General features: G+C 43.4%; 1 protein-coding gene across 2 annotated transcripts in view; it reads right to left on the bottom strand.

Moving 5' to 3' along the window:
* The window catches only part of GALNT7 (polypeptide N-acetylgalactosaminyltransferase 7), a 136,026-nt gene that overhangs the window by 7,058 nt on the left and 105,340 nt on the right, over positions 1-23,628 (bottom strand). The window contains exons 3-10 of one of the 2 annotated variants that reach the window (XM_061424937.1): positions 19,428-19,594; positions 14,811-14,941; positions 14,490-14,569; positions 11,851-12,033; positions 8,613-8,730; positions 7,062-7,184; positions 2,986-3,204; positions 605-703 (exon numbers count right to left, since the gene is read on the bottom strand). In XM_061424937.1, the coding sequence (XP_061280921.1) occupies positions 605-703; positions 2,986-3,204; positions 7,062-7,184; positions 8,613-8,730; positions 11,851-12,033; positions 14,490-14,569; positions 14,811-14,941; positions 19,428-19,594 (1,120 nt within the window). Of the gene's footprint in view, positions 1-604; positions 704-2,985; positions 3,205-7,061; positions 7,185-8,612; positions 8,731-11,518; positions 11,702-11,850; positions 12,034-14,489; positions 14,570-14,810; positions 14,942-19,427; positions 19,595-23,628 lie in introns of both variants that reach the window. The other variant, XM_061424936.1, reaches the window with a different exon arrangement.

Below are 23,628 nucleotides of genomic sequence, written 5' to 3'. Positions count from 1 at the left end.
TTAGAGACAAGAAAAATACTCACATAGGAAGGGAAGACAATATGTGGTTGCCTTTCTCAGTCATGTCTGACTCTTTGCAATCCCATGGACTGTAGTTTGCCAGGCTCCTCTGTCCATGGGATTTCCCAGGCAAGAATAATGGAGTGGGTTGCCATTTCCTCCTCCAGGGGATCTTCCCAACCCAGAGAATGAACCCGCGTCTCCTGCATTACAGGCGGATTTTTACCATCTGAACCACCTGGGAACATGACTGGTAATAACATCCCAGCTTCTTGGGGGGAATATGTGGAAAACTGAACAATAGCTGAACAAACAAAACTGTTAGGGAGTGAGGCTTACACAATTATACACTCAAGCAAGAACATATTCTAGTCTCTTATATGAGACACAAATTCTAGATTGCGGTTGCTTACATAAAAACCAATACTGCTCTTATTCCCTCATTTAAGCAAATGCTTCAGCACTGTTGGCTTTTCACAGAATGTTTTACTTTATCAAACAATCACAGTTACCAAACTGAAAACAGGCTACAGCCTGTGCTGCGTCAGCGCCTTGGCTCCCAGTGCACACCAGCTGCGTCTGGGAGCCTGAGCCAGCGGTGTACCTGATTCCCGCCCATCCTGTGGCAGGGGCCCAGCTCCACAAAGCCTCCATTGGTCTTCCCCATGCTGTCGATGCAGTACACAGTTTCAAAGCCTCTGATCTGAAAGAAATGAACGAAGGGTCACAGGTTTAGATTCTGATAAGCTCTAGCAGGAGGTCAGAGAAGTTTGTCTTGAGGCTGAGGTCCACATGGAGGGTGGGGCATGTGCAGCCTGGTACCTACTGTCCTGTTAGGCCTCTTAGAACACAGAGCTACAGTCATCTCTCAAACCACTCATGGTCTTTTTTTTTTTTCCTACTTATCATATTTATTTGTGAAGCAATTTTGTTACATGCAAAGAGAGAGGGTTTCCTGTTGTTCTTAGATTTATAAGATTGTTTACACTTGAAAAGTCATTGGTTAGGACTTCCCTGGTGGTACAGTGGACAGAAGTCCACCTGCTAATTCTGGGGACACGGGTTTGATCCCTGGTCCGGGAAGATTCCACATACTGAGAAGCAACTAGGCCCATGCTCCGCAAGAAGAGAAGCCACTGCAATGAGAAGCCCATGCACCTCGACTAGTGAGTAGCCCCCGTGGGCCGCAACTGGAGAAAAGCCCGTGCAGCAACCAAGACCCAGCCCAGTCAAAAACAATAATAATGATAACAATTAATTAATTAATTTTAAAAAGCCACCGGTTAGATAGCGTGAAACCACTTATGGTCTGAAAGTCAACACTGGAAGGGGTTCATTTCAATGAAGGACCTTGGCCTATAAAGTTCGATAAAAGATGAAAGAAATAAAAAAAATATCATTAGTACCATTTCAGATTCATGAGAGGCAGAGCAAAGGGACCTGACTACAGTGGTCACAGACACTGGCCCTAAGTATCTAGACCATCAGCGGTCCTGGGAAGTAAGGCTCTCACGCCTGACAGCTGTATTCAGGGGCTGGGGTTCATGGAGAGGTGGAGGGGTAGCTATGACCAGTAGGCTGGGCTGTGCTGCTGCTAAGTCACTTCAGTCGTGTCCGACTCTGCGACCCCACAGACGGCAGCCCACTAGGCTCCTCTGTCCCTGGGATTCTCCAGGCAAGAGTACTGGAGTGGTTTGCCATTGTAACATGTGTGCTCAGTCGTGTCCCATTCCTTGCGACCCCATGGACTGTAGCCCACCAGGCTCCTCTGTCCATGGGATTCTCCAGGCAAGAATACTGGAGTGGGTTGCCATTTCCTTCTCCAGGGTATATTTCCCACCCAGGGATCAAACCCAGTTTCTGGCATCTCTAGCTTTGGCAGGTGGATTCTTTACCACTGAGTCAAATGCGGGGAGTCAAGCTATAGCTGACAAATAATACAGACCACCTATGGACAAACTGTATATACTCTAAGTACGTGGCAAACATGTGCTTCCATCTCTGGAATGCATGTTTTGTACAAAAACAATCTTCTCCCTTTTTGGAAATACTACTACAGATTTATAACTTGATTAGAGATCACTATTGGCATCCGTTGGCAGCTGGATGTGCTTGTCGGGGCTCTGGGACAGAGGTCTGGGTTAAAGGTGGACATCTGAGAGCCATCAGCGTGTGAAGGGTGGGCTCTGAATTCTCTACTGGGCAAGCTCACCAAGAGAATTCATCCCTTCCACACAGAAGGCTCTAGGCTAGTGAGTAATTCTCGAGAGCAAAAGATAACCAAACCAAAATGCAGTCTGGGCTTTCAGGAGCTCTGGTCCAGCTGGGAGTTAAACACAGCTCATCAAAATAGAAGACGGAAATATGGGACAGAGAACTGTTAGGACACAGGAGCAGAGAGAGATCGAGCACATCCTGCTACCCAAACTACTGACCTCTTACCAAAAAGGTCAGGTCGCTTTGCCCTACCTGCTTCTCTAGGGGCTGGGGCTCCTCAGGGACAGATCCAGCCTCTTACCTTTGCATTCTTCTCACTCAGTCCCATGAAACGTGCTGCAGGCTCCAAATATACGTCACATCCTTAGATCTACATGTAGCCTCCTTTCTGGGCCCGAGGTCTCTCAGACAGCCCACTGGGGTGTCTACCAGACCATGTGTGCCCTCCTGACCCCTTCCCATGCACCCTCACTGGCAACTTCCTCACCATGGCTGCCACCTAATGTGCTGGGCAAATATCGGGTTTGGCCAAAAAGTTCATTCGGGTTTTTCTGTGACACTGCATGGAAAACCCAAATGAACTTTTTGGCCAACCCGATAAAACCAAACTAGCTGTCCACCTGGCCCACACCTTCCACTCACTTGCCTTGTTTTCCACCAAACTTCCCCGCCTCAAATTCTTCTCTCTTCCCCAACATTTCCGTCTCACTCTGCTTTCTCCTGAGCTCAGTCTCCAAACACACACATGATCACCCAGCTGACACTTACTTCTCCCCAGTCGACATTTTTGGGTGGCAGAGGGTAGTGTGAGGTGATGTCATAAGCTATTTCTTCCATGAACCATTTGAAACTCTTACAGTTGTGATCTTCTCGAAACTTCTTCAGCTCTGATATATCCCCATATGCCAAGGCCTTCGATTCTGGGCGACTGGCATAGAAGTAGTCTTTGTACTCATCCCACCAGACCTCCACAACTCTAACGTAATTCTGGGGAAAAAAAGAAATGAACATTATTATAAAAATATTTGTACTATCATAAACAGTCTCTTCCTGACATATGAAATATGACACACTCGTTTCAAGAGGACTGTATATTTAATTGTGTGCAAGCGAGCTCATGACCCTGGCATGTCACTGTCATGAGTGTTCCACCAAAGAGTGGTGGACACAGAATCTGGTGTCACTGCGCTGAAGGTCACATGTGCATGTGTGCTCAGCTGCTCAGTCGTGTTCGATTCTTTGTGACCCCCATGGACAGTAGCCCACCAGGCTCCTCTATCCATGAGATTCTCCAGGGAAGAACACTGGAGTGGGCTGCCATTTCCTTCTCCAGGGGATCTTCCTGTCTTAGGGATTAAACCTGTGTTTCCTGCACTGGCAGGCAGGTTCTTTACCACTGCACCACCTGGGGAGCCCTAAAAAGGTTACATGCTCTGAGATAATATGTTCTCTCCTGCTGATGAAGCCGAGTGAAGACAGGGTTTGTGAGAAGCTGGCTGGAACCACCCCTACCCTCTCACCCTGTCCCCTGCCCCTGCCCAGAACAATCTCCTCTCTGAGCACCACACTGTTGCACCTGCAGAAACCACAGGGATAAACAACAGCTCTGCTCACTCAGACACATTCCTGCAGGCGCCTCTGCCTGTCTGCTAACAGCTATACCTGAACCATTTCACTATAGCCCAGAATTAAGTGGATATTTCCCCCTCCCCACGTCCCAGTGGTGCATCCTGAAAAGCAACTGAAGAACAATCAAGTAAGCTGACATGTGATAACTAAGACCTAACTTCTGCCGTTGTACTGAATGCGGGTGTGAATGGATGTAGTCCAGACCCAGCGAGGTCCTCGCACTTGGACATCAGCTGGCAGTAAACTTCATAAAGGACTTGGGAGTCTGTCTTTTCAGCTGGGTGGCCATAATGCTTCTGCTGCTACTACTCATCTCCACTGCTGCAGTGAGAAAGCAGCACAGGCAACATGCAAAGCAACAGCAGACCTTGGTTCCAACGCAACTTTACTTACTAAAAGGGGCTGCATTGGGCCCGCTGGCCAAGGTGACCATTCTATATCAGGAGCAGGAACATCTAGTATTCAGATTCAATGTTTTCTTGGCTACAAGGTAACTATCAAAGGGTGATTGCCTGGCCACGGGCCTGTTGCTGCAAAAGCCTGTGGGCTCAAGAAGTTCTAAGTGGCAGCTTCCTAAAAGAGCACAATATTACTGCTAAATATTTTGAATTCTTGCAAATGCATCCAAAGTTAGACACAGTCCGTGTCTTCTAGGTACTCATGAACATGAAGAATTCAGGGCATATGTATAAGGTTACAGTAACAAAAAGGAGGAGCATTTAACTATTTGGGATGGGGGGACAGGGCTGGCTTGGTTTGAGGGAGTGGTTAGTGAGTTGGGGTCGGGACTTGCAGCAAAGGGCAACACAGCTATGTGACAAACCACGGTGTGTGTGGAGCCCTCAAGGAGGTCAGTTACCATCTCTGGATGCAGGATTCACTGAGAGAAAAGCTGCCTCCATTTCTCCATTTAAAGTGAAAAGTGTGTGAGTCGCTCCAGTCATGTCTGACTCTGCGACCTCAAAGACTGTGTAGCCCGCCAGGCTCCTCTGTCCATGGGATCTCCCAGGCAAGAATACTGGAGTGGGTTGCCGTTTCCTTCTCCAGGGGTCTTCCCGACCCAGGACTGAACCTGCATCTCCTATATTGCAGGCAGACTCTCTACCGTCTGAGCCACCAGGGAAACTCCTTTGGATAATTAAGAAGTGAATCTGCGTGAAGCATTTAGATTTTTGTACACACTCAGCTCTCACAAAGTGCCGGCTCTTGGTGACACCAGTGTTCGTTTTTAGGGACTTTGCATGCCACCTCTCAGCTGACAGCCATCCGCATAGAAGGGTCTATGCAGGCAGCAGACATCAGATTCAGTTTCCAAGGGAATAACCCTGACGGGGAGTGGAGATGGCCTGAGGGGTGGGACGGAGGGGAGAGGGATGGGGCAGGGGGGTGGGTGAGCACCCATGGGAGACCTGAGGGCCTTTGCTGAGCAAGGAGAGACAGGAACCAGGGGCGGTGTGGGAGGTGGGAGGCGGGAGGTGGTGAAGGGACTACCTGCCTCCTCATCTCACCTCGTGGGCTCAGCGGTCACAGAAAAAGGAACCATCTCCAAGGAAAAGTTAATGGCTCAGCTCTGACAATGCTGAGTCTGAAACACCTGAGGACCACCTAAGACGAGGGTTCTAGGGAATTCCCTGGGGGACCAGTGGTTAGGGCCCTGTGCTTTCACTGTCCCATCTCTGGTTGGGGAACTAAGGCCCCATAAGCCGTGTGGTGCAGTAAAAAAAAAAAAAAAAAAAAAAAGCCAACAAAATTAAAAGAAGAGGAGGGTTCTGGGAGACAGCTGATGCGAGAGGTCTGCAGTTCAGAGAAGACCACTGGCTGGAGAAACAGCCCTGGAGGCGGAGGGGACACACAGAGGCAGGGGACGGAGGTGCTGGCGACGGCTGCACTTGCTGGGCTTTGAGAAGACCCACGGCTAACCTGACAGTGATGGGTGCTGCCCTCTCATCTCTTTCTGTTCCTCGTAGCACAGGCTCTCCTGAGCTGACCTGACGTCATGAATTCCTGGTGACTGTGGGGCTGATTCCAAGGGCAGGTTCTCCTCCTGCGAGGCCGAGGGCCTGGTGTTAAGTGGGAACTCTCTCTGTCTAACGAGGCTCCACGATGGTCATTTTGAAGATAATCTAGCTGGTCAGAGGGCTGTGCTGGTTCTTATAGCCTCATTTCTCCTTCAGTTATCTATTCCCTTTGGGGAACAGTCCTGAGTTGCAGCTGTAGCCAGAAATAGACTTCCTTCTGCTTTTGACTTGGTTAAGGGTTTCAGAAGATGAAGGGCACCAGTCACATGCTCTTAGAGTCTATGGCAGCCACACGGCTCCTACGTTGCTCCATCAAGGAGTAAGGTCCTGGTCCTGCCAGCAGCGGGGCCTGTAGACTCTAGGGTGAAACTCTCCTGGTTTGTCCCTCGTTTGGGGGACAAAAGATACTAAACTATTTAAAACAATTTTTTACTGTTAATTTTAAACTTTTAATTCTGTATTGGGGTATAGCCAATTGACAATGTCGGGATAGTCAACAGAGAGGGCACTTAGCCATACAAAAGATACTGAACTTTTATAAGCACTGTTCACAACTCTGACTTTGTTTACTACTCAAACTCCTATTATAATCACTTTACTTTTCAAAAAATCAGATAAGAACAATATTTTACTGATGTGTGAATGACACAAACTGGTATTTTCTTTCCAGCTATTTTCCTACAGTGTTGCTGCTACTGCTGCTAAGTTGCTTCAGTCGTGTCCGACTCTGTGCGACCCCTCATAGACGGCAGCCCACCAGGCTCCGCCGTCTATGAGATTCTCCAGGCAAGAACACTGGAGTGGGCTGCCATTTCCTTCTACAATGCATGAAAGTGAAAAGTGAAAGTGAAGTCGCTCAGTCGTGTCCGACTCTTAGCAACCCAATGGACTGCAGCCTACCAGGCTCCTCCGTCCATAGGATTCTCCAGGGAAGAGTACTAGAGTGGGTTGTCAGCTTTTACAAATTAATTTGAGGTATCTTCACAGAAAACACTTGATACAGGAATGATAATCAGAGTAGGATACAAGGAATAATCTTAAACAGTAAGAAGTTTCACAAATAAATCTAGCCTAAGTTATAAGTGACACCCAGCATGACGGCTTCAAAGGTGTCACCCAGCCATCAGGTTGACACCAAGTGGCCATGTGGCACACGTGTCAGCTCCCAGTCTCCCCACTTTTAACCAAAAGACTCACCTTTAGGGTAGGAGAAGACCCGACATAGACGGGTGGGGGGTTCCCCTGCCAGCCCTCAAGACGGTAGATGTGCCCGACACGGGAACAAGGGACAAACAGCAGCTTGCCTCCACACTGCCAGATCTGTCAGGAAAGACACACGTGCAGCGGTTTCAAATGCCAGCTCTGTCCTGTGAAACCTAAACACTAGACACTAGACACAGTGTCCATAGGGAATTTATACGCCAAACAGATCCTGCAATGACTTCCTGTTTCTCGAGCTCACATACTAACAAAGAGGCTGCTGGGGAACACAGGTGTGCCCGGGACCCAGGACCCCTTCCTGAGCCCCTGCAGCACCCGAGATACCCCCATGGTAACCCGCAGAGCCATACAGACATCCCAGTCCTCACACCCTCGTAACCCCCGTCCTCGCTCCACCAGCTAACATGTCTCCCATGGGGGAGTGTTCTGATCAACGCCTCACCAGCTTCTGCACCTCTGCTCCCCTCTGCCATCGCTCCCCTATTTATTTATAGTAGGAGATTATCCTTATGAAGGGCAGCTGGGGGTCATGCCCTCCCCCTCAGCCTCTCTGATGGTTTCCACTGCCTGCTGGATTAGTAACAGTGGAACAGCACTGGAGGCCCCCCACTGTGGCCCTAATATCCCTGCCCACATGGTCTTCCCCTTAATCTCTGTCTGATTCACGCATTCAGCTTCTGCCAGCATTCCTGTCTCCTGAACTCTCATATCCCCTACCCTGTGCCTTTTCCCATTCTACCTGCTTAGAAGCGTCCCCCAACCAATCTCACGCCCATCTTCCTAGTTCTGTCTTGAACACTTCCTCCAGCAGGATCCCACCAACTGCTCCTTCATCACATCAGCTGAATGTGGGTCCACCTTCTGATTGTGTTACGAGTTTAAGTAGAAGTCCCATCTCTTATCAACTGTAAGTTCCTTGACAGCGGGGACTGGGTTTCTCCTCTCATCCCTCACGGGGCTGAGCTCCAGACATTCAATACAAGTTGAACAATTATCTGTTCAACTCAAACCGGATCACTGTTCTCTCTCTTTCTTTCAGGAAGAGGGTGGGGAGCTGCAGCTCCCGTGTCAGTGTGAGGACCCCAGTCCCTGTTGGGGTCTGCCTCTGTCCTGAAGCATCCTGTCCTACAGGGATGAAAGGCAGCTTCAGCAGTGGATGGGCAAACGGGACCGACAACTGCTGATTCCCCCAGGGGCTCTGATAACAAAAGGCTCCAGTATGGAAAACCTTTGGGGGAGGGGTGGGGGATGGGAAAGGAGGCATTTTTATTCTGAAGCTTGCTGGCCTCCGTTTTTAGCTGAGCCGTGTACATATGCAGTCGGAGCTTGCATTTTCCCTTATTTTTTCCCAAAAGGCAAGTATGTTTGTTAGTCATTCCTTATAATTTACAGAAATGCATCAAACAGTCCCCCCACCACCCCCCTCCTCCACCCCACACACACAACCTGAAAGAAACCAGCCTTATTGTATAGTCACAAGAATCAGTAACTTCTTGGAAAAATTGCAGTTGTTTAATGAAATGTTACCTTGTATGAGATCTCAAAGTTTTCACCACCCCAAATCTGGAGGCCTGGATCGTAGAGACCCAGTTCAAAGAAGAAGTCTCTTTCGATGGCGAATAACCCTCCAGCCATGGCTGGGGACCTAAGGGAAAGAAATGCTGGAACAACTTTGAAAGACAAACGCCCAAGACCCCTTCAACCACAGACAACAAAGCTTTTTGGAATACAGTTAAGTAATGCATAGAAGAGACAAAACTGATGGCCAAACATTAAGAAATTATAAAGCCTTCACCAAGCAATTCTGTTCATAATTTCTTATGAATTCACTACAATTTTTAACTGAAATGGTATATTTCATTACAAATTAGAGCATTACATCATTTCGCCATTAGAGGGCATCTTGGTTCCTTGGTTGACTTAAAAATTAAGCCTTGTGAGTTAAAACAGAATTTTTGCTTTCACTCCTCAAAAGGACTGAGCCATAAGCCGTGGCTGGCTAAATGTTCCCGCAATGATTTATGAGTCATTCCAGGATGAGTGAAACTATACACCATGAAAGTAGTATCTCATTTTTGAAATTTTATAGCTCAGGGGTTTGCCAAATAAGGGTGTAGCTCCTGGGAGGACAGCCTGGGTTCATTGTAAGTTTGCAAATGTGGCCCGGAAGTGACACAGGAGAATGAGACAGAGTTATTTACTGTGTCAGGACGCAGGGATGCCAGAGGGTGACTCGTGGGCCTTCCTGAGTGCGATCCTGAACTGGGTACTTTTTAGCGACAAGAGAAAAAAAAAAAAGACTTGGTAGCTTTCTATGGTGAGCCCCTCCCAGCATCAGAAGTTAGAGGAGAATAATTTTCATCCTGTTCCCTCAGGAACAAAGGATTGTCGCTGCATACGAATCTTAGGTAGGTCCCTCCATTGGAGCCTCTTCATCAGCACACCTGATATCAATCTATCGCCGATTCCCGCTGATTGCACCATCAACTCACATAGTGGGTTCACACGGTGAAGCCACTTCTTCCCAGCCTCACTGCTGCCATCTTAGCCCACGGACAGAACCCTGACGGCGTCCTCTTTCCTGCCCCACCGGAGCCCCATCAGGCAGCCGGGTAGCGCCGCCCTGCTGTGCTGACCCCCTCCTGCCCCAGGGCCCAGGCTCCTCATCCCTCAGGGCTCGGCCTCAGGAACAGTTTCTGGGCTTTGCTTCTCACCACTCGTACTCGCTGCTCCACAGTCATTCGTGTAGTGAACTGTTTAATTTCTGTCTCGCCTGCTGCGTGTTCAGTGCCACGAGGGAACACAGCTCATTAAAAGGAAATGTCATCACGTCAGGGGAAAGTCATCCTCTCAAAAGGCTTTTCTTCTCAGAGTATGCAGCTGAATTCACTAAATAGCACTGGTGCATTTTCGGTTATATTTTCACACCACGTTTATTTAACTGTCATTTAACATTATTATGACTATGCCCTTTTGATCTTTAAACATATTCCCAGTTATCTCAGTACATATTTGAAAAATGTATCTTAATGTGAAAGCCAGTGAGTTATTTAAAGGGAAACCTTCCTTAAATTTTTCTAGCACATTTTAAAAAATTCTCTTTACTAGCCCATGGGTTTGGTGGGAATATACCTGTAGTCACCATCCCTTATTTTTTCCCTCCCAGAATTATTTGTGAGTCAGGTTAAACAGATCAGTGGTAGGCTCTTGGACAATTTTTGGGGAAAAAAAAAAAACAAAACCTCAAACAAATTTGGAAAATGTCACATAAAGCTGAAAGGTTGTATAATTTCCTTATGTTTGCCATTTCAGTATCCTGGTATCACGACATGCCCAGACCCCACCAGCTTTTTGCATGACATCGGACACTCTCCCCAAACTGAGTTCGAGCATCATCAGTAGCGCAACAGGAAGAGAGAGACCAAAAGCAGAACCATAAGATCAAAAAAATAAAATTAGACACATTTAGAAACCTACATTAGCATCTAACTAAACAATTCATTTGGGGCCACTCTTTAAAAGATGGTAAAAATGTTCTAGTAAAAAGACCAAAAAAGAGAGAAGAACATAAATTTTTCTATTTGAAGAGGCACAAGAAAGGAGAAAGGAAGATTCTGGAAAAACGTCTCCTTTTAATCAAATGCTCTTCTGAGAATGAAGTCATAAAGGAATTCTGTGTAACATTTCCCAAGTCATGTATTTTTATTCATCAAATTTAACTGGCATAAAATTACTATTTAAGAGCATACAAAACAAAAGAAAGAAAAAAAAATCTTGTTACTGCCTTTTGTTGTTAATACTACCCGCCAAGGCATCAAAGTAGATACAAAACTTGGATAGTAAGTAAAGTTTACACATTTTAAACTTATAGAATTATATGTCTAGTCCACTTTCCCAGGTGGGCTCAGTGGTAAAGAACCCACCTGCCAATGCAGGAGACATGGGTTTGCTTCCTGAGTCGGGAAGATCCCTGGAGGAGGAAATAGCAACCTATTCCAGTATTCTTGCCTGGGGAATCTCATGGACAGTGGAGCCTGGCGGGCTACAGTCCATGGGGTCGAAAAGAGTCAGACATGACTTAGCGACTAAACAAAATAACAAACAAAAACCTAAGACTGCAAAGCTTTTCTTGTTTTTCACCTGTATTTGGAACTGATACCATAAAACATGCCCACCCTCCAAGTCTGCCCCCAAATGGAGCTTGCTTTTAAGAAGAAAGCAACCACAAAGATGAAAGGGTGAATTTAAACCCCTGAAACAGCACAAAGAAAGAAATCCTTTCATAGTCTGAGACAGCATCTACAGTGTTAATTATATTTATATATTATATATATATATATATATATATATATATATATATTTAGCTTGGCAAGAGGTTAATAGGTTAGCAGCGACTGGAGAAAAGAAAAAAAGGTAAGTGATTTAGTGATTACCGATATGGTTCAGTTTTTGTCTTTCTCAGTCTCTTCTCTCGGGGGGTCAGAGGCACCCGTTTCCAGAGCATACTCCAGTCCCATGCTCCTCGGGCATACCCATCTTCGTCACCACCCCCTTGGGGCACAATCTCATATGTGTTGCCATTTATGACATCTATGAGCGGCACAGTGCAAATGGTTCTGTGTTGTGTTGTTGATGGATGGCAGCAAAGATGAAATGCAAGGGCGTGTGGGGACCCACGTGTTTACACCAAGACATGGGGAAGGAAGAAAAAAAAGTACTTAGAGACAAACATTCCATGTTAAAAAGAGGAAGTAGCGAGCTTTACCGATAAGGTTCAGTTTTATGTTTTCTTTTGGCCTTTTCCTTGTGACTCAGGGGGATTCGCTTCCATAGCAAACTCCAGTCCCAGGCCCCTCTGGCAAAACCATCTTCATCCCCACCTTGCTGAGGCTCAATGGAATAGTCATTCCCATCTATGTAATCTATTAGAGGCACAGTGCATGTGGTTCTGAAACATTTACAGAAAATGAAAAAGCATTTAAGAAACCCAACACTTACTAGTTGAGCAGGTCTATCTGTATTATCTCTTGTTATTCTGGGTTGCTCTATTTTTTTTTCCCCACTAAGGGACCTTAGGACTTCCCTAATGGCTCAGACAGTAAAGAATCCACCTACAATGCAGGAAATGCAGGTTCGACCCCTGGATCAGGAAGATCCCCTGGAGAAGGGAATGGCAACCCACTCCAGTATTCTTCCCTGGAGAATCCAATGGACAGAGAAGCCTGGAAGGCTACAGTCCATGGGTTGCAAAACAGTCGGACACAATTTAGCAACTAAGCAGCAGCAGGGGACATTAATATCTAATGGGAGGTCGACGTGAACGAATGCCTTAAAAAGTCAAGGAGGCTGTTTTCATAAGAGAAGGGGAGAGGGGACGTCCCTGGGCTCACAGACAAAAGTTGGGGACAAAGAGCCGTGTCCTTGAACTTAGCAGCGCTTCCTCATTGTCACTCTGGTCCTACAGGCACGCTCTCTTGGTAACTTCACATTATTTCTCAGGTTTCCCTGCCCATTTTTTTCCCCTCCTTGCCCCTCCATTCAAAATCAGTGTGTGTGTGTGTGTGTGTGTGTGTGTGTGTGTGTGTGTGTGTGAGACTTCCCTGGTGGTCCTGTGGTTAAGACTTCAAACTCCCAATGCAGGGGGCATGGGTTCGATCCTTGGTCGGGGAACTATCAGGAAATTTAAGAGCCCACCTGCCTCATAAGGCCTGGCCTAAGACACAAAACAAATATAAATAAAGATTACAGTTTCTTAAAAAAAAAAAAATGAGTGTGTGTGTGTAGAAAGATAATACCTGCTATACTTTCAGCAGTGCTCCCAACTCTGCTGCTTTTTACTTCTTTGGAAGAAGTTATTATGAAAATCTGTTTCTATACATTTACTTGATCTTCTATCCTACTTCTTTTATTGCAAAAAATTAATTTTTATCACACACACACAAAAAAACACAAAAATCCCTCAAAACCTGCTGAATAGCATAAATAGTGGCCTGAGAATTTGGAGCAAAAAAAAAAAATACCTTTTATCTGGGCTTCATAAAAATGCTAGTGGTATATGACTAATTAGGTACAGTGCCAACTCTGCTCAGATAATTGGTACACTGCTTGTTCTCGTGTTCATTTCATCAGAAAGGGTTTTAAAAGGCATCTCCCAAAATGGAGATTACAGGTTTTTCCAACCACGGTTAAGGTGCGTTTTAGATGTTTAGAAACCAAGAGGGGAAAATCCTTGGGGCTCAGGATTTTGACACAGGGGCTTTATTCCCGCCTGTGGACTCCTGCGGGCCAGTCGAGGGTCTGGTGGAATGACCTCACTCACCCTGCCTACATCTCAGAGGACTGCCCACTCTCACCAGGAGAGGGGAAGGCTGGCTATCTCTCCTCATGAGAGTCTTATGATTCTCGGATTTTTAAGTATGCAGTGGAAGGTGTTTCAGAGGGATCTCAGCTGGATTCTTTATAAACTGTCCCAGTTGGGGCAAATTCATGAATTTCTCTCAGTCTCGGCATCCTATTTAGTTAAAGAGAGGTAATAATATCTATTTTGCAGGGTTGCAGTGAGAACATTGTTGATAGATCCTGGGATGATACAGTCCTCTGAAAGGTCTTCCTCTGACTCAGGCCACAGACACAGGGACATGTCTTATTTCCTTCTTAAAACTTTCATTTTAATTAATTCTTTGTTTCTGGCCGCTGTGGGATCTTAGTTCCCCGACCAGGGATAGAACCCACATACCCGGCATTGGAAGTATGAAGTCTTAACCACTAGACTGCCAGGGAAGTCCCCTTTATTTTTTCTAGGTTCTGAAATAGTAAGGATTCTGGACTAAAAGCAGGGAAGGCTTTGGGAACCAGAAGACTGGTACTGCTGTCAACGTTTCAGATCCGATGTAAACTGAACAGTGATCACCACGTTCCCATGGGACAGCTGTATCCACGTCTAAACTTTAAAGGTCATGTGGAAATCCAAGGCTTTGACACAGAGGACAGCTAGCCCATACTATGTAAAATAATAATTTCCAAGGTCATACAAAAACAAATAGGCATAATTTCAAAGCATGCTCCTTCAAGTCTTCAGAATGTTACCACAGTGTGGAGGGGGCAGTTAACATTACTCTGAGAGCAAGCTTGTGGAGCTGGAGGAAGTCTCTTTACTGACCCAACCATAAGGAGATTCTAAGTGAGATGTGCTGGGCTTATTCCAAACGTCTAACTGCCTGCATCTGAATCGGTCCCACGTTTCTGCCAAGCTCCACTCAGGGATACAACTAGCTAGAAAATAATACTCAACACGTAACTTGATACACTGAACAGAAATGAAATCAGGATGGGAATATTATTTGTCCTTCTAGGATGAGGTTTACTTTTCAACCAGCGAAGGAAATAAAAGCAAGGTAATGTTACCTGTCCTTAGATATGGGAGCTACAAGCGGTGCATACCAGTTAACGGCCACCTCACAGTGGGCATCGAGGTATATCAAAACCTTAAAAAAAAAAAGAGGCAGGGTGAAAAAAACCCCACTTACAGGACATCATCTATCACGTACAATTTTAAACTAGATGCTAAGATAAGCTGGCCATAGTGTCGATTTTGATATTTAAGTTGTCTGGTTAAGTTAGCATTTTCATTTCAATTTTAAAAAATTAAAATGGTACCTAAAAATGTACATGATCTTTTAGTTACAAAATCCAAAACAGACACAAAAGATATTGAATGTTTCCTACCTGTCCAAGTTTGGCCTTCTGGGCACCGATACTTCGTGCCTGAATTAAACCTTCTCTTCTCTCATTTCGAAATACCTTGACTAGGCCATTCCACAGTTTAATATAGTCATCCAGTTTTTCTTTTAAGTGTTCTATGAATAAAAAACTCAGTCAATATTATACATTATATTTGTGGTTACAAACCAGTTAAGCTATCATTTTTCTCAAGAAACAAGGATAGGCAACAGGTCAGTAATTTTACACAGAAGCATGCTCAATGTTAACATATAGAGAAGCAAGGTGAAGTGTATTATTAAAGTTAAAATTCTGAGCTTAATACACCTATGGAGAACTATTAATAGCCTGAGAATGATCAAAACTCTCTCTAAACATACAGAACAAATAAACTCTCTCTATGCCAACTGACATGAAAACTTAAAACAATTCAAATGTTAATATCCTATGTAGAAGCTTTCAGGCACAATAGTTCTTTGGCTTTTGGCAGAAGCAATGGTTCAGGATTTCTGAAGATGCACTGTCTATGGATAACATTACATAGCCTCTTGGAATCCACACAGGGTATAGGTTAACATTTGTTTCTGAGCCATCCTCCCCCTACAATCAGTGATGAGAGGAGTAGTCTTGATGTGATGATCAATATAGTACCCATCAAGCTGGCAAATAACAATAATAAAAAAAATCCCATCTTCTCTGTAGTTTAAGCATCAACACGTGTGTGCATGTGTGTGCACTAAGTCGCTTCAGTCATGTCTGACTCTGCAACCCTATAAACTGGAGCCCACCAGGCTCCTCTCTCCATGAGATTTTCCAGGCAAGAATACTGGAGTGGGTTGCCATTCCCTTCTCCAGGGGACCTTCTGGACCCAGAGATTGACCTGTGTCTCTCACGTCTCCTGCATTAGCCAACAGGTTCTTTACCACGAGCGCCACCTGGGAAGCCCCCAACAAGTGTGTATGTGTAAACATTTATTTATAAGTATTTATTTATATATTATAAACATGTGTTTATATTTATGAATATTTATAAATTTATAAATAAACATTTACACATTTATCTAATAAATACACATATCATTTACATATGTATGGATGTGTATATGGGCTTCCCTGGTGGCTCTATAGTAAAGAATCCACCTGCAGTGCAGGAGACACAGGAGACACGGGTTCAATCCCTGGGTGGGGAAGATCCCCTCGAGAAGGAAATGGCTACCCATCCTTGTATTTTTGCTTGGAGAATTCCACGGACAGAGGAGCCTGACAGGCTACAGACCATAAAGTCACAAAGAGTTGGATACAACTGAAACGAAAGCAACTGAGCATGCACTCACACAAGTATGCATATGAAAAGAAAAGGGAAAGTCGCATTTGACTCTTTGTGACCCCATGGACTATACAACCCAAGGAATTTTCCAGGCCAGAATATGGGAGTGGGGAGCCTTTCCCTTCTCCAGAGGATCTTCCTAACCCAGGGATTGAACCCAGGTCTCTCCCATTGCAGATGGATTCTTTACCAGCTGAGCCAGAGAGAAGACCAAGAATACTGGAGTGGGTAGCCAATCCCTTCTCCAGGGTATCTTCCAGACCCAAGAATTGAACTGGGGTCTCCTGCATTGCAGGTGGATTCTTTACCAACTGAGCTATCAGGAAAGCCCTATATATTTACACACACACACACACACACACATATACACATACATACATATGTTTGTAATTTGGTAGAGAAAATTTGGGGTTACAAAAACAAGATACATTTGTTAAACTTTCAATCTTGGCTTTGGAGCTGCAACACAACGGTTTTTGTTTGTATCGCTATGAGCCCATAAAACTGGTTCATCACAGCCACAACTAATTCCTGGATTCTTAAAGACGTTTCTTGAATCACAAACGTTCTTTTTAAGTTGTTTAAAATTTTAGCCCACTAATACAAAAAAAAAGGCAAAAAACAGCTGTATTTAGTGATGAGCTAGTGGTTACTGGGCAAATCAAGCTGTACACTTAATACTTCACTCATTTTTAAGGAGCTTATAATTAGCAAGACACCCACACATGCGTATTCAAAATTGAGAAGAAAAAATTTTCCTTTCTCTATTTTGGCATCCAGTTTTAATGAGAATTATAAATAAAATTCTCATGCTGAGTTACTATTTTTCCCCAGAAAGTCTTGGTAATTTTCCCTTCAATAAAAGGTTTTTTTGTTTTTAAAGCTCTTACTTTACCTTTTTTTTTTTTTTTTTAGTTCAATACAGCCGTAAGTTGGTTTTTTCCTAAAGCCCTTCTGGATTGCATTAGGTATTTTCACGTATGTTATCTAAATAAATCTAAAATAAATTGTTATTGTCAGAAACCTGTTTCTGTTCTTTAAATCTATTTCTAGGTAAGATAACTTGGTCACCATAGGGTTTCACAGATGCCAACACAGAGGCGAAGGGATCCCAGTCCCAAATAGGAAACACCTCTCCTGGGGGGTGATCATCCTGCCCAACTTGGGACCACTGCTGGGCCACGTGACTTGCTATAACCAATAAGAGGCACGAGGAAATGATGAGTAGTTGTGAGCAGAAGTGCTCTTCCAGCCTTCTTTGCTAAGCCCTGCAAAGATGCATGGTCTCTGCAGCCCTTTGCTGGAGGCACAGGTGGAGAGGGGTGTTCTTAGTTTAAAGGCCCAAAACCCTTGCGTTTTGAGGACACTGTAACTTCCAGAAACTCGAGGCTTCTGAGCAGCCACCTCTTCTGTGTGGTTTTATATTAACTAGTTAAGTGTTTTGTCTTTCAGAGAAAAAAATTATAACTCAAAGTTTTAATTAATGAATATACTGGGGAAAGAAAACAAACCTAGTTTTCAGTCAAATCATGTTTACCAAATTTTGTATAATTTTACTGAGGCTTTACTGAGCTTGACAGATGTCAAGCTTGTTTTGAAATTGGGAGAAGTAATTAAAGACTTTCTGAACTTCTGTCCAAGGGTAGCCCCAACCAACGACTCTGCACTCTGAATGAAGAAGATCCTATATATAATTGCCTTTTAAATGTGTTACAAAAGGCTGTCAGAGATTTGGAACAATAGAAGCACTGATCACACAAAAATTAAACTGGATAAAAAACTTAACCACAAAATTTTGTTCTTTCCTTGGGCCAAGCAAGAAAGCAAGATTTTAGAATGGGAAACATCTTATGATGTATCTTCACTTTTTTAAAGACTATGCTGAGCTTTTTAACTTGTATTAATAATGTAGTGGTTCTTAAAATCTGTACAAGCATGACATGGAATTTCTGTTATTTTTGTAGATTTAAGTTTTGCTAAATTTAAAACACTGTTGGCACCAACAATATCACTTAAAAACATATTATCAAATATTTATCTTGAGACAGGAATAGCATTCATAATGAAAATATTCCTACCATAGAAAATTGCAACCAAGATGTCTCAGCTAAAGGCATTTGATGACTGAAAAATTTAAAGTTATACATTCTCTCTGCTCTTTACTCTAAAATTATAAATTCTCTGCTGTGATTAGTTGAAGAAAGTGATTAGGTGTATAATGAGGAGGGGAAAAGGAAGTAAGTAGGTCATATTTCTATTTCTCTCCATGCTAATATAATGTGTGCAAGATCAAGATTCTGGTCATGTCTTTTCAAAAACAGCAGAGGTTTATAAACTTGGTTTAGAATTTGGAGAGTTCTATCTTAAGTTTTGGAGGAAGCTTTTTTAAAGCCATTTTAAATGTTTTTTTTTTTCATGCTGATCATGTTCTGACTTCTTTTCTGACATCCTGGAAGACTCTTGAGAGTCCCTTGGACTGTAGCATTATCTATCTTTTGATATTTATGTCACTAAGAATATTTATTTCAGCTTACAATAATGTATCTATTTGAAGAAAAAAAAATTAACTTAAAAGACCCCACCCCACTTAACTGGAAAATTATTGCTCAATCTCTCCCTTGTCAAGTGGAACCAAGACTAACTGATGCCACCATAGATGCATTAGCGCTCACTCCACAAGAAGAATAAAAAATAAAACACTGTTTCCAAATATCCTCAATCAAATATAGAACAAAGGAAGCTTTAGTAGATATTTTCTATTATAAACAAAATAGCCCATGGTTTCTGGTCAAATTCAATGTTTGCATCATCATTCAAATGCAAAATAAAGCTATTAAAATGTATATAGATCTCAGTATATAGATTTAGATAGGGCTTTAGGTGACATTACAACATACATGCCACTGCATTTTTTCAGTCATTTAATGAATTACCTTTACAATTAAATTTTTATAAAATCCAAGGCCCAAAGAATTGGTATAGTATAAGACTGTGATTAAATGTGCAGACTATAGATTGGGAGGCAGCTGTTAATTACTACCTGTCACCTCTGGCAAGTTACTTAACATGTCTTAGTTTCGAGTGCAAAATGAAAATGAACAATATCTCTCACAGGGATTACTGTCAGGACTAAAGAAACTAATTTACATACAATGTCTGGCACAGTGCCAACTTGTTGATTATAGATGCTATCAATAGATACCATTAATTTCTACACTATTTTGAAATTACATGTTTGCGACTGTTTATAATTTAAACTTACTTTATAGATTGAATGTCAATCCCTTAGCCATTACCTTTGTTACTGAAATCATCAATTAACACGATTTCTGCTAAGTATTTCCTTGGAGTCCTTTTAATTACACTGTGGACTGTTCTCATGAGGGTGGACCACCCTTCATTATGGAAGACAATGATGATGCTGGCTGTGAGCAGGTTTTCATCGTAATGCCAGTACTTGCATCTGCAAAAGGAACATTTCATCACGTTTATTCAGAGATAATCTGCAATGCTTGGTTCCAACCGACAATGACTATGTTTTCTGGTTGGATTAAATATTATTGACTTTAAGGTAAGTAAATGAAATTTGTTGTTCAGTCACTCAGTCCTGTCTGACTCTTTGAGACCCCCATGGACTGCAGCAAGCCAGGCTTCCTTGTCCTCCACTATCTCCTGGAGTTTGCTCAAACTCATGTCCATTGAATTGGTGATGCCATCCTACCACCTCACCCTCTGTCAATCCCTTCTCCGGCCTTCAATCTTTTCCAGCATCAGGGTCTTTTTCAATGAGTTGGCTCTTCACATCAGATGGCCAAAGTGAATGAAATATAACCTTTTATATTTTAACAGAAACCCACAGTAGAAGAGAGAAGCTGCTGTGAGATGAAGTTACTCATATTCAAGTTACTTCTTCACCAACCAGCACTTACTGTGACAAAGAGAACTTATTTGTGAATTTATGCTTCTTAGCTGGGGATGGTATTAAGGTTTGTTTTTCAGGTCTTCAAGCTCGGTTATTTTCTGTTTTAAAACTCGAGCTTCTGGTGCAAGGGATTTATTTCACTTGCTGTGAATAAACCACTGTACTGCTGTGTTTGAAAGCCGTCCTGTTCTAATAGGGCTAAAGCATTCAGAAAAAAATTAAATGGGCTGAACTTCAGGATACAGGAAGCATTCCAAAATTAACTGCTGGATGAATAAACAAAGTTCTAATAGTGTTTAGAGTTATTAGATTGGCTAAAGGGGCTTTAACTATTTTACACAAAATTGCTTGAAACAACTGTAGCGGGAAGAATGTTGCAGAAGCCTTTCTCTAATTGGAAGGAATCCCAAAACAGGGCCTGATAAAGACTCGGGGAACCAGGGGAGGTTCAGTGAATTTCACAGAACCATCACAAACAAACACACACACACACACACACACACACACACACAGTCAACCCTCCATATCTGTGTGTTCTGCATCTGAAGAGTCAACCGTGAATCAAAAATACTAGGAAAAAATTCCAGAGAGTTCCAAAAAGCAAAACTTGAATTTGCCAGGGCATCTATTTAATAGTGCTTGCCTTGTTTTTGTGTTTTGTTTAGTCCCTAAGTTGTGTCCAACTCTTTGTGACCCCATGGACTGTAGCACGCCAGGCTCCTCTGTCCATGGGATTCTTCAGGCAAGAATGCTGGAGTAGGTTGCCATTTCTTTCTCCAGGGGATCTTCTGAACCCAGAGACTGAATCCATGTCTCATACTTGGCAGGAGAATTCTTTACCATTTAGTCACCTGGAAAGCCCTACATTGTGTTAGGTATTATAAATAATCAATTGAAAGTATATGGGAGAGTGTGTATAGGTTATGTGTCAAGGACTTGAGTATCCACAAACTTTGGTATTCAAAGGGGTCCTGGAACCTATCTGCTGGTGGATACCAAGGTACAATCACGCCCATACTATGCATATACAAGTGTATGTGTATAGATGTATATGTGTGTATGTACACACACACATACACTTTTTCTCATTGGATATGGGAGAACAAGATAATAAGAATACAACAGGCAAATAAGAACAATTTGAGACCTGTTTTTTTTCTGCAGGAGTTAGTTTTCAAAACTAGTATCTGGTGCTTATTATCTTCCTCTGGATGAGTGGAAAGGAAAGAGGTTTTTTTAATTCCAAAGCTTTCCATGAAGTAATAAACAAGCTTATTCCCAAGGTTAAATTGAAAACCATAAAAGCGGTCTCGAACATTATCAGCTTGATAACCTACACCATCATTATCTAAAATAAGACCTGGCCCAATAGAGACACAAACAACTTTATCTCCAGGTGTTTGGGTCCCTTTCCAAACTCTCAGTTGTGTGTGCTCTTTGTTGCTGTCAGTCACTCAGTTGTGTCCAACTCTTTGTGACCCCACGGACTGCAGCACGCCAGGCTTCCCTGTCCTGCACCATCTCCTGTTCTTAAGAGGTTGTTTTTACAGAAATGCAGACTGAGTCTGGAATCCGTTTTTTTCTTACTTCTTACATCTGCATTTCCTTGTTGAAGGAGTCCTAAGTACATGGGATCTTCTGAGCTAGACAGTAGCTCAGCATGGAGGAGCACACGTGCTCTCTGCTCTCATGAAGCCCACGGTCCTACAGGATGGCGAGACATGAAAGAGAAGTCCGACTATGTCATTGGGGAAACCATGGTGCATTTGACAGGTGATCTCATTCAGTTTCAAGACAGGTGGCCAGGAAGGCGTCCTGGAGCCGTGGGGTGAAGGGGAGACTAGAAGGATGATTTAAAAAGCACTGAGACCAAAGAAGTGGGGAGGAAAAGATAAAAGCACGGCAATGAATTGTGTGCACGTGATTCAGATAAAAAATGAGTAGATGGACGAGCTATGTCTTTGGAAGGTAGAATTAAAATCTGAAAAATAGTGAAGAAGAAAACTTACAAGGAAGGGCATTTTCAGTCGAATAGCAAATGCTAGCATATACTTATTATGTGTCAGACACTATCCCATGTGCTTTACTTTATTGACTTATTTAACCTCATAACAACCACTATGAGGTTAGTACTATTAATCTCCCCATTTTACAGATGAGATGACTGAGGCTCAGAGATGAACGGCTGCTTAATATCACTCAGAAAGCAATGAAGCCAGGACATAAATCTAGGCTGTCTTGGGTTTAACAGGAAATCTTGTTAAATGTAAAATAAAAGAAAAAAAAATACTAGCTATACCTATCCATGAATGGTTAAGACGTGATTTAAAGTCTGAGAACTAATAATAACACTGAATATAATGTCAATACAAGGCACTCACTGAGCTTATTATGTGAGAGGAGCTCTCTCCTCTCCCCCTCTTCCCTGCCCTGTGCAGCCTGGAGATACCCCAGGAATGGACTGGGAGGGCAAGACACCCTTTGGCAAGTTAAAGCAGACTTTCCAAAGTTGGGAAGGGCCACATGCTCTTTCAGAATAACAAGTTAAAAAATACAGTAATGGCTGTACCAGTTTACATTCCCACAAACAGTGTTGGAGGGTTCCCTTCTCTCCACACCCTCACCAGAATTTGTTGTTTGTGGATTTTTCGATGAGAGCCTTTCTGACCAATGTGGTGATATCTTACTGTAGTTTTGATTTGCATTTCTCTATTGGTACAGCCACTATGGAGAATAGTATAGAGGTTCCTTAGAAAACTAAAAATAAAGCTATCATATGACCCTGCAATCCCATTCCTGGGCATGAAAGGTGAAAGTGAAAGTCGCATAGTAGTAGCGAACTCTTTTCGACCCCATGGACTGTAGCCCACCAGGCTCCTCTGTCCATGGAATTCTCCAGGCCAGAATACTGGAGTGGGTAGCCGTTCCCTGCTTCAGGGAATCTTCCCAACTCAGGGATTGAACCCCAGGTCTCCCACATTACAGGCAGATTCTTTATCATCTGAGCCACCAGGGAAGCATATATACCCAGAGAAAGACATGGCCTGAAAATATACATGCACCCCAATGTTTATTGCAGCACTGTTTACAGTGGCCAAGACATGCAAACAGCCTAAATGTCCATCGACAGAGGAATGGATAAAGATGTGATGTGACGTGTGGGTGCGTGTATGAATATTAGTCAGCCATTAAAAAGAAGGAAATAAGGCCATTTGCAGGAACATGGATGGACCTAGGAGTGTCACACTGAATGAAGTCAGTCAGTCAGAGAAGGAGAATTATCATGTGACATCCCTTCTTTGTGGACTCAAAAGAAATGACACAAGTGAACTCACAAAATAGAAAGAGACTGACCGACTTAGAAAATGAACTCACTGTTGCCGGGGGGAAGGGACACTTAAGGACTTTGGGAAGGTCACGCTATATTTAAAACAGATAACCAACAAAAACCTATTGCATAGCACCTGGAACTCTGCTCAGTGTTACGTGGCAGCCTGGATGGGAGTGGGGTTTGTGGGAGAATGGATACATGAACAGGTATGGCTGAGTCCCTTCACTGTCCACCTGAAACTATT

This window comes from Bos javanicus, chromosome 8 (genome assembly GCF_032452875.1).
Source record: "Bos javanicus breed banteng chromosome 8, ARS-OSU_banteng_1.0, whole genome shotgun sequence".
NCBI classification, from domain to species: Eukaryota; Metazoa; Chordata; class Mammalia; order Artiodactyla; family Bovidae; genus Bos; species Bos javanicus.
Note: the sequence above shows the minus strand (reverse complement) of the source record. Positions and strands in the feature narration are given on the sequence as shown.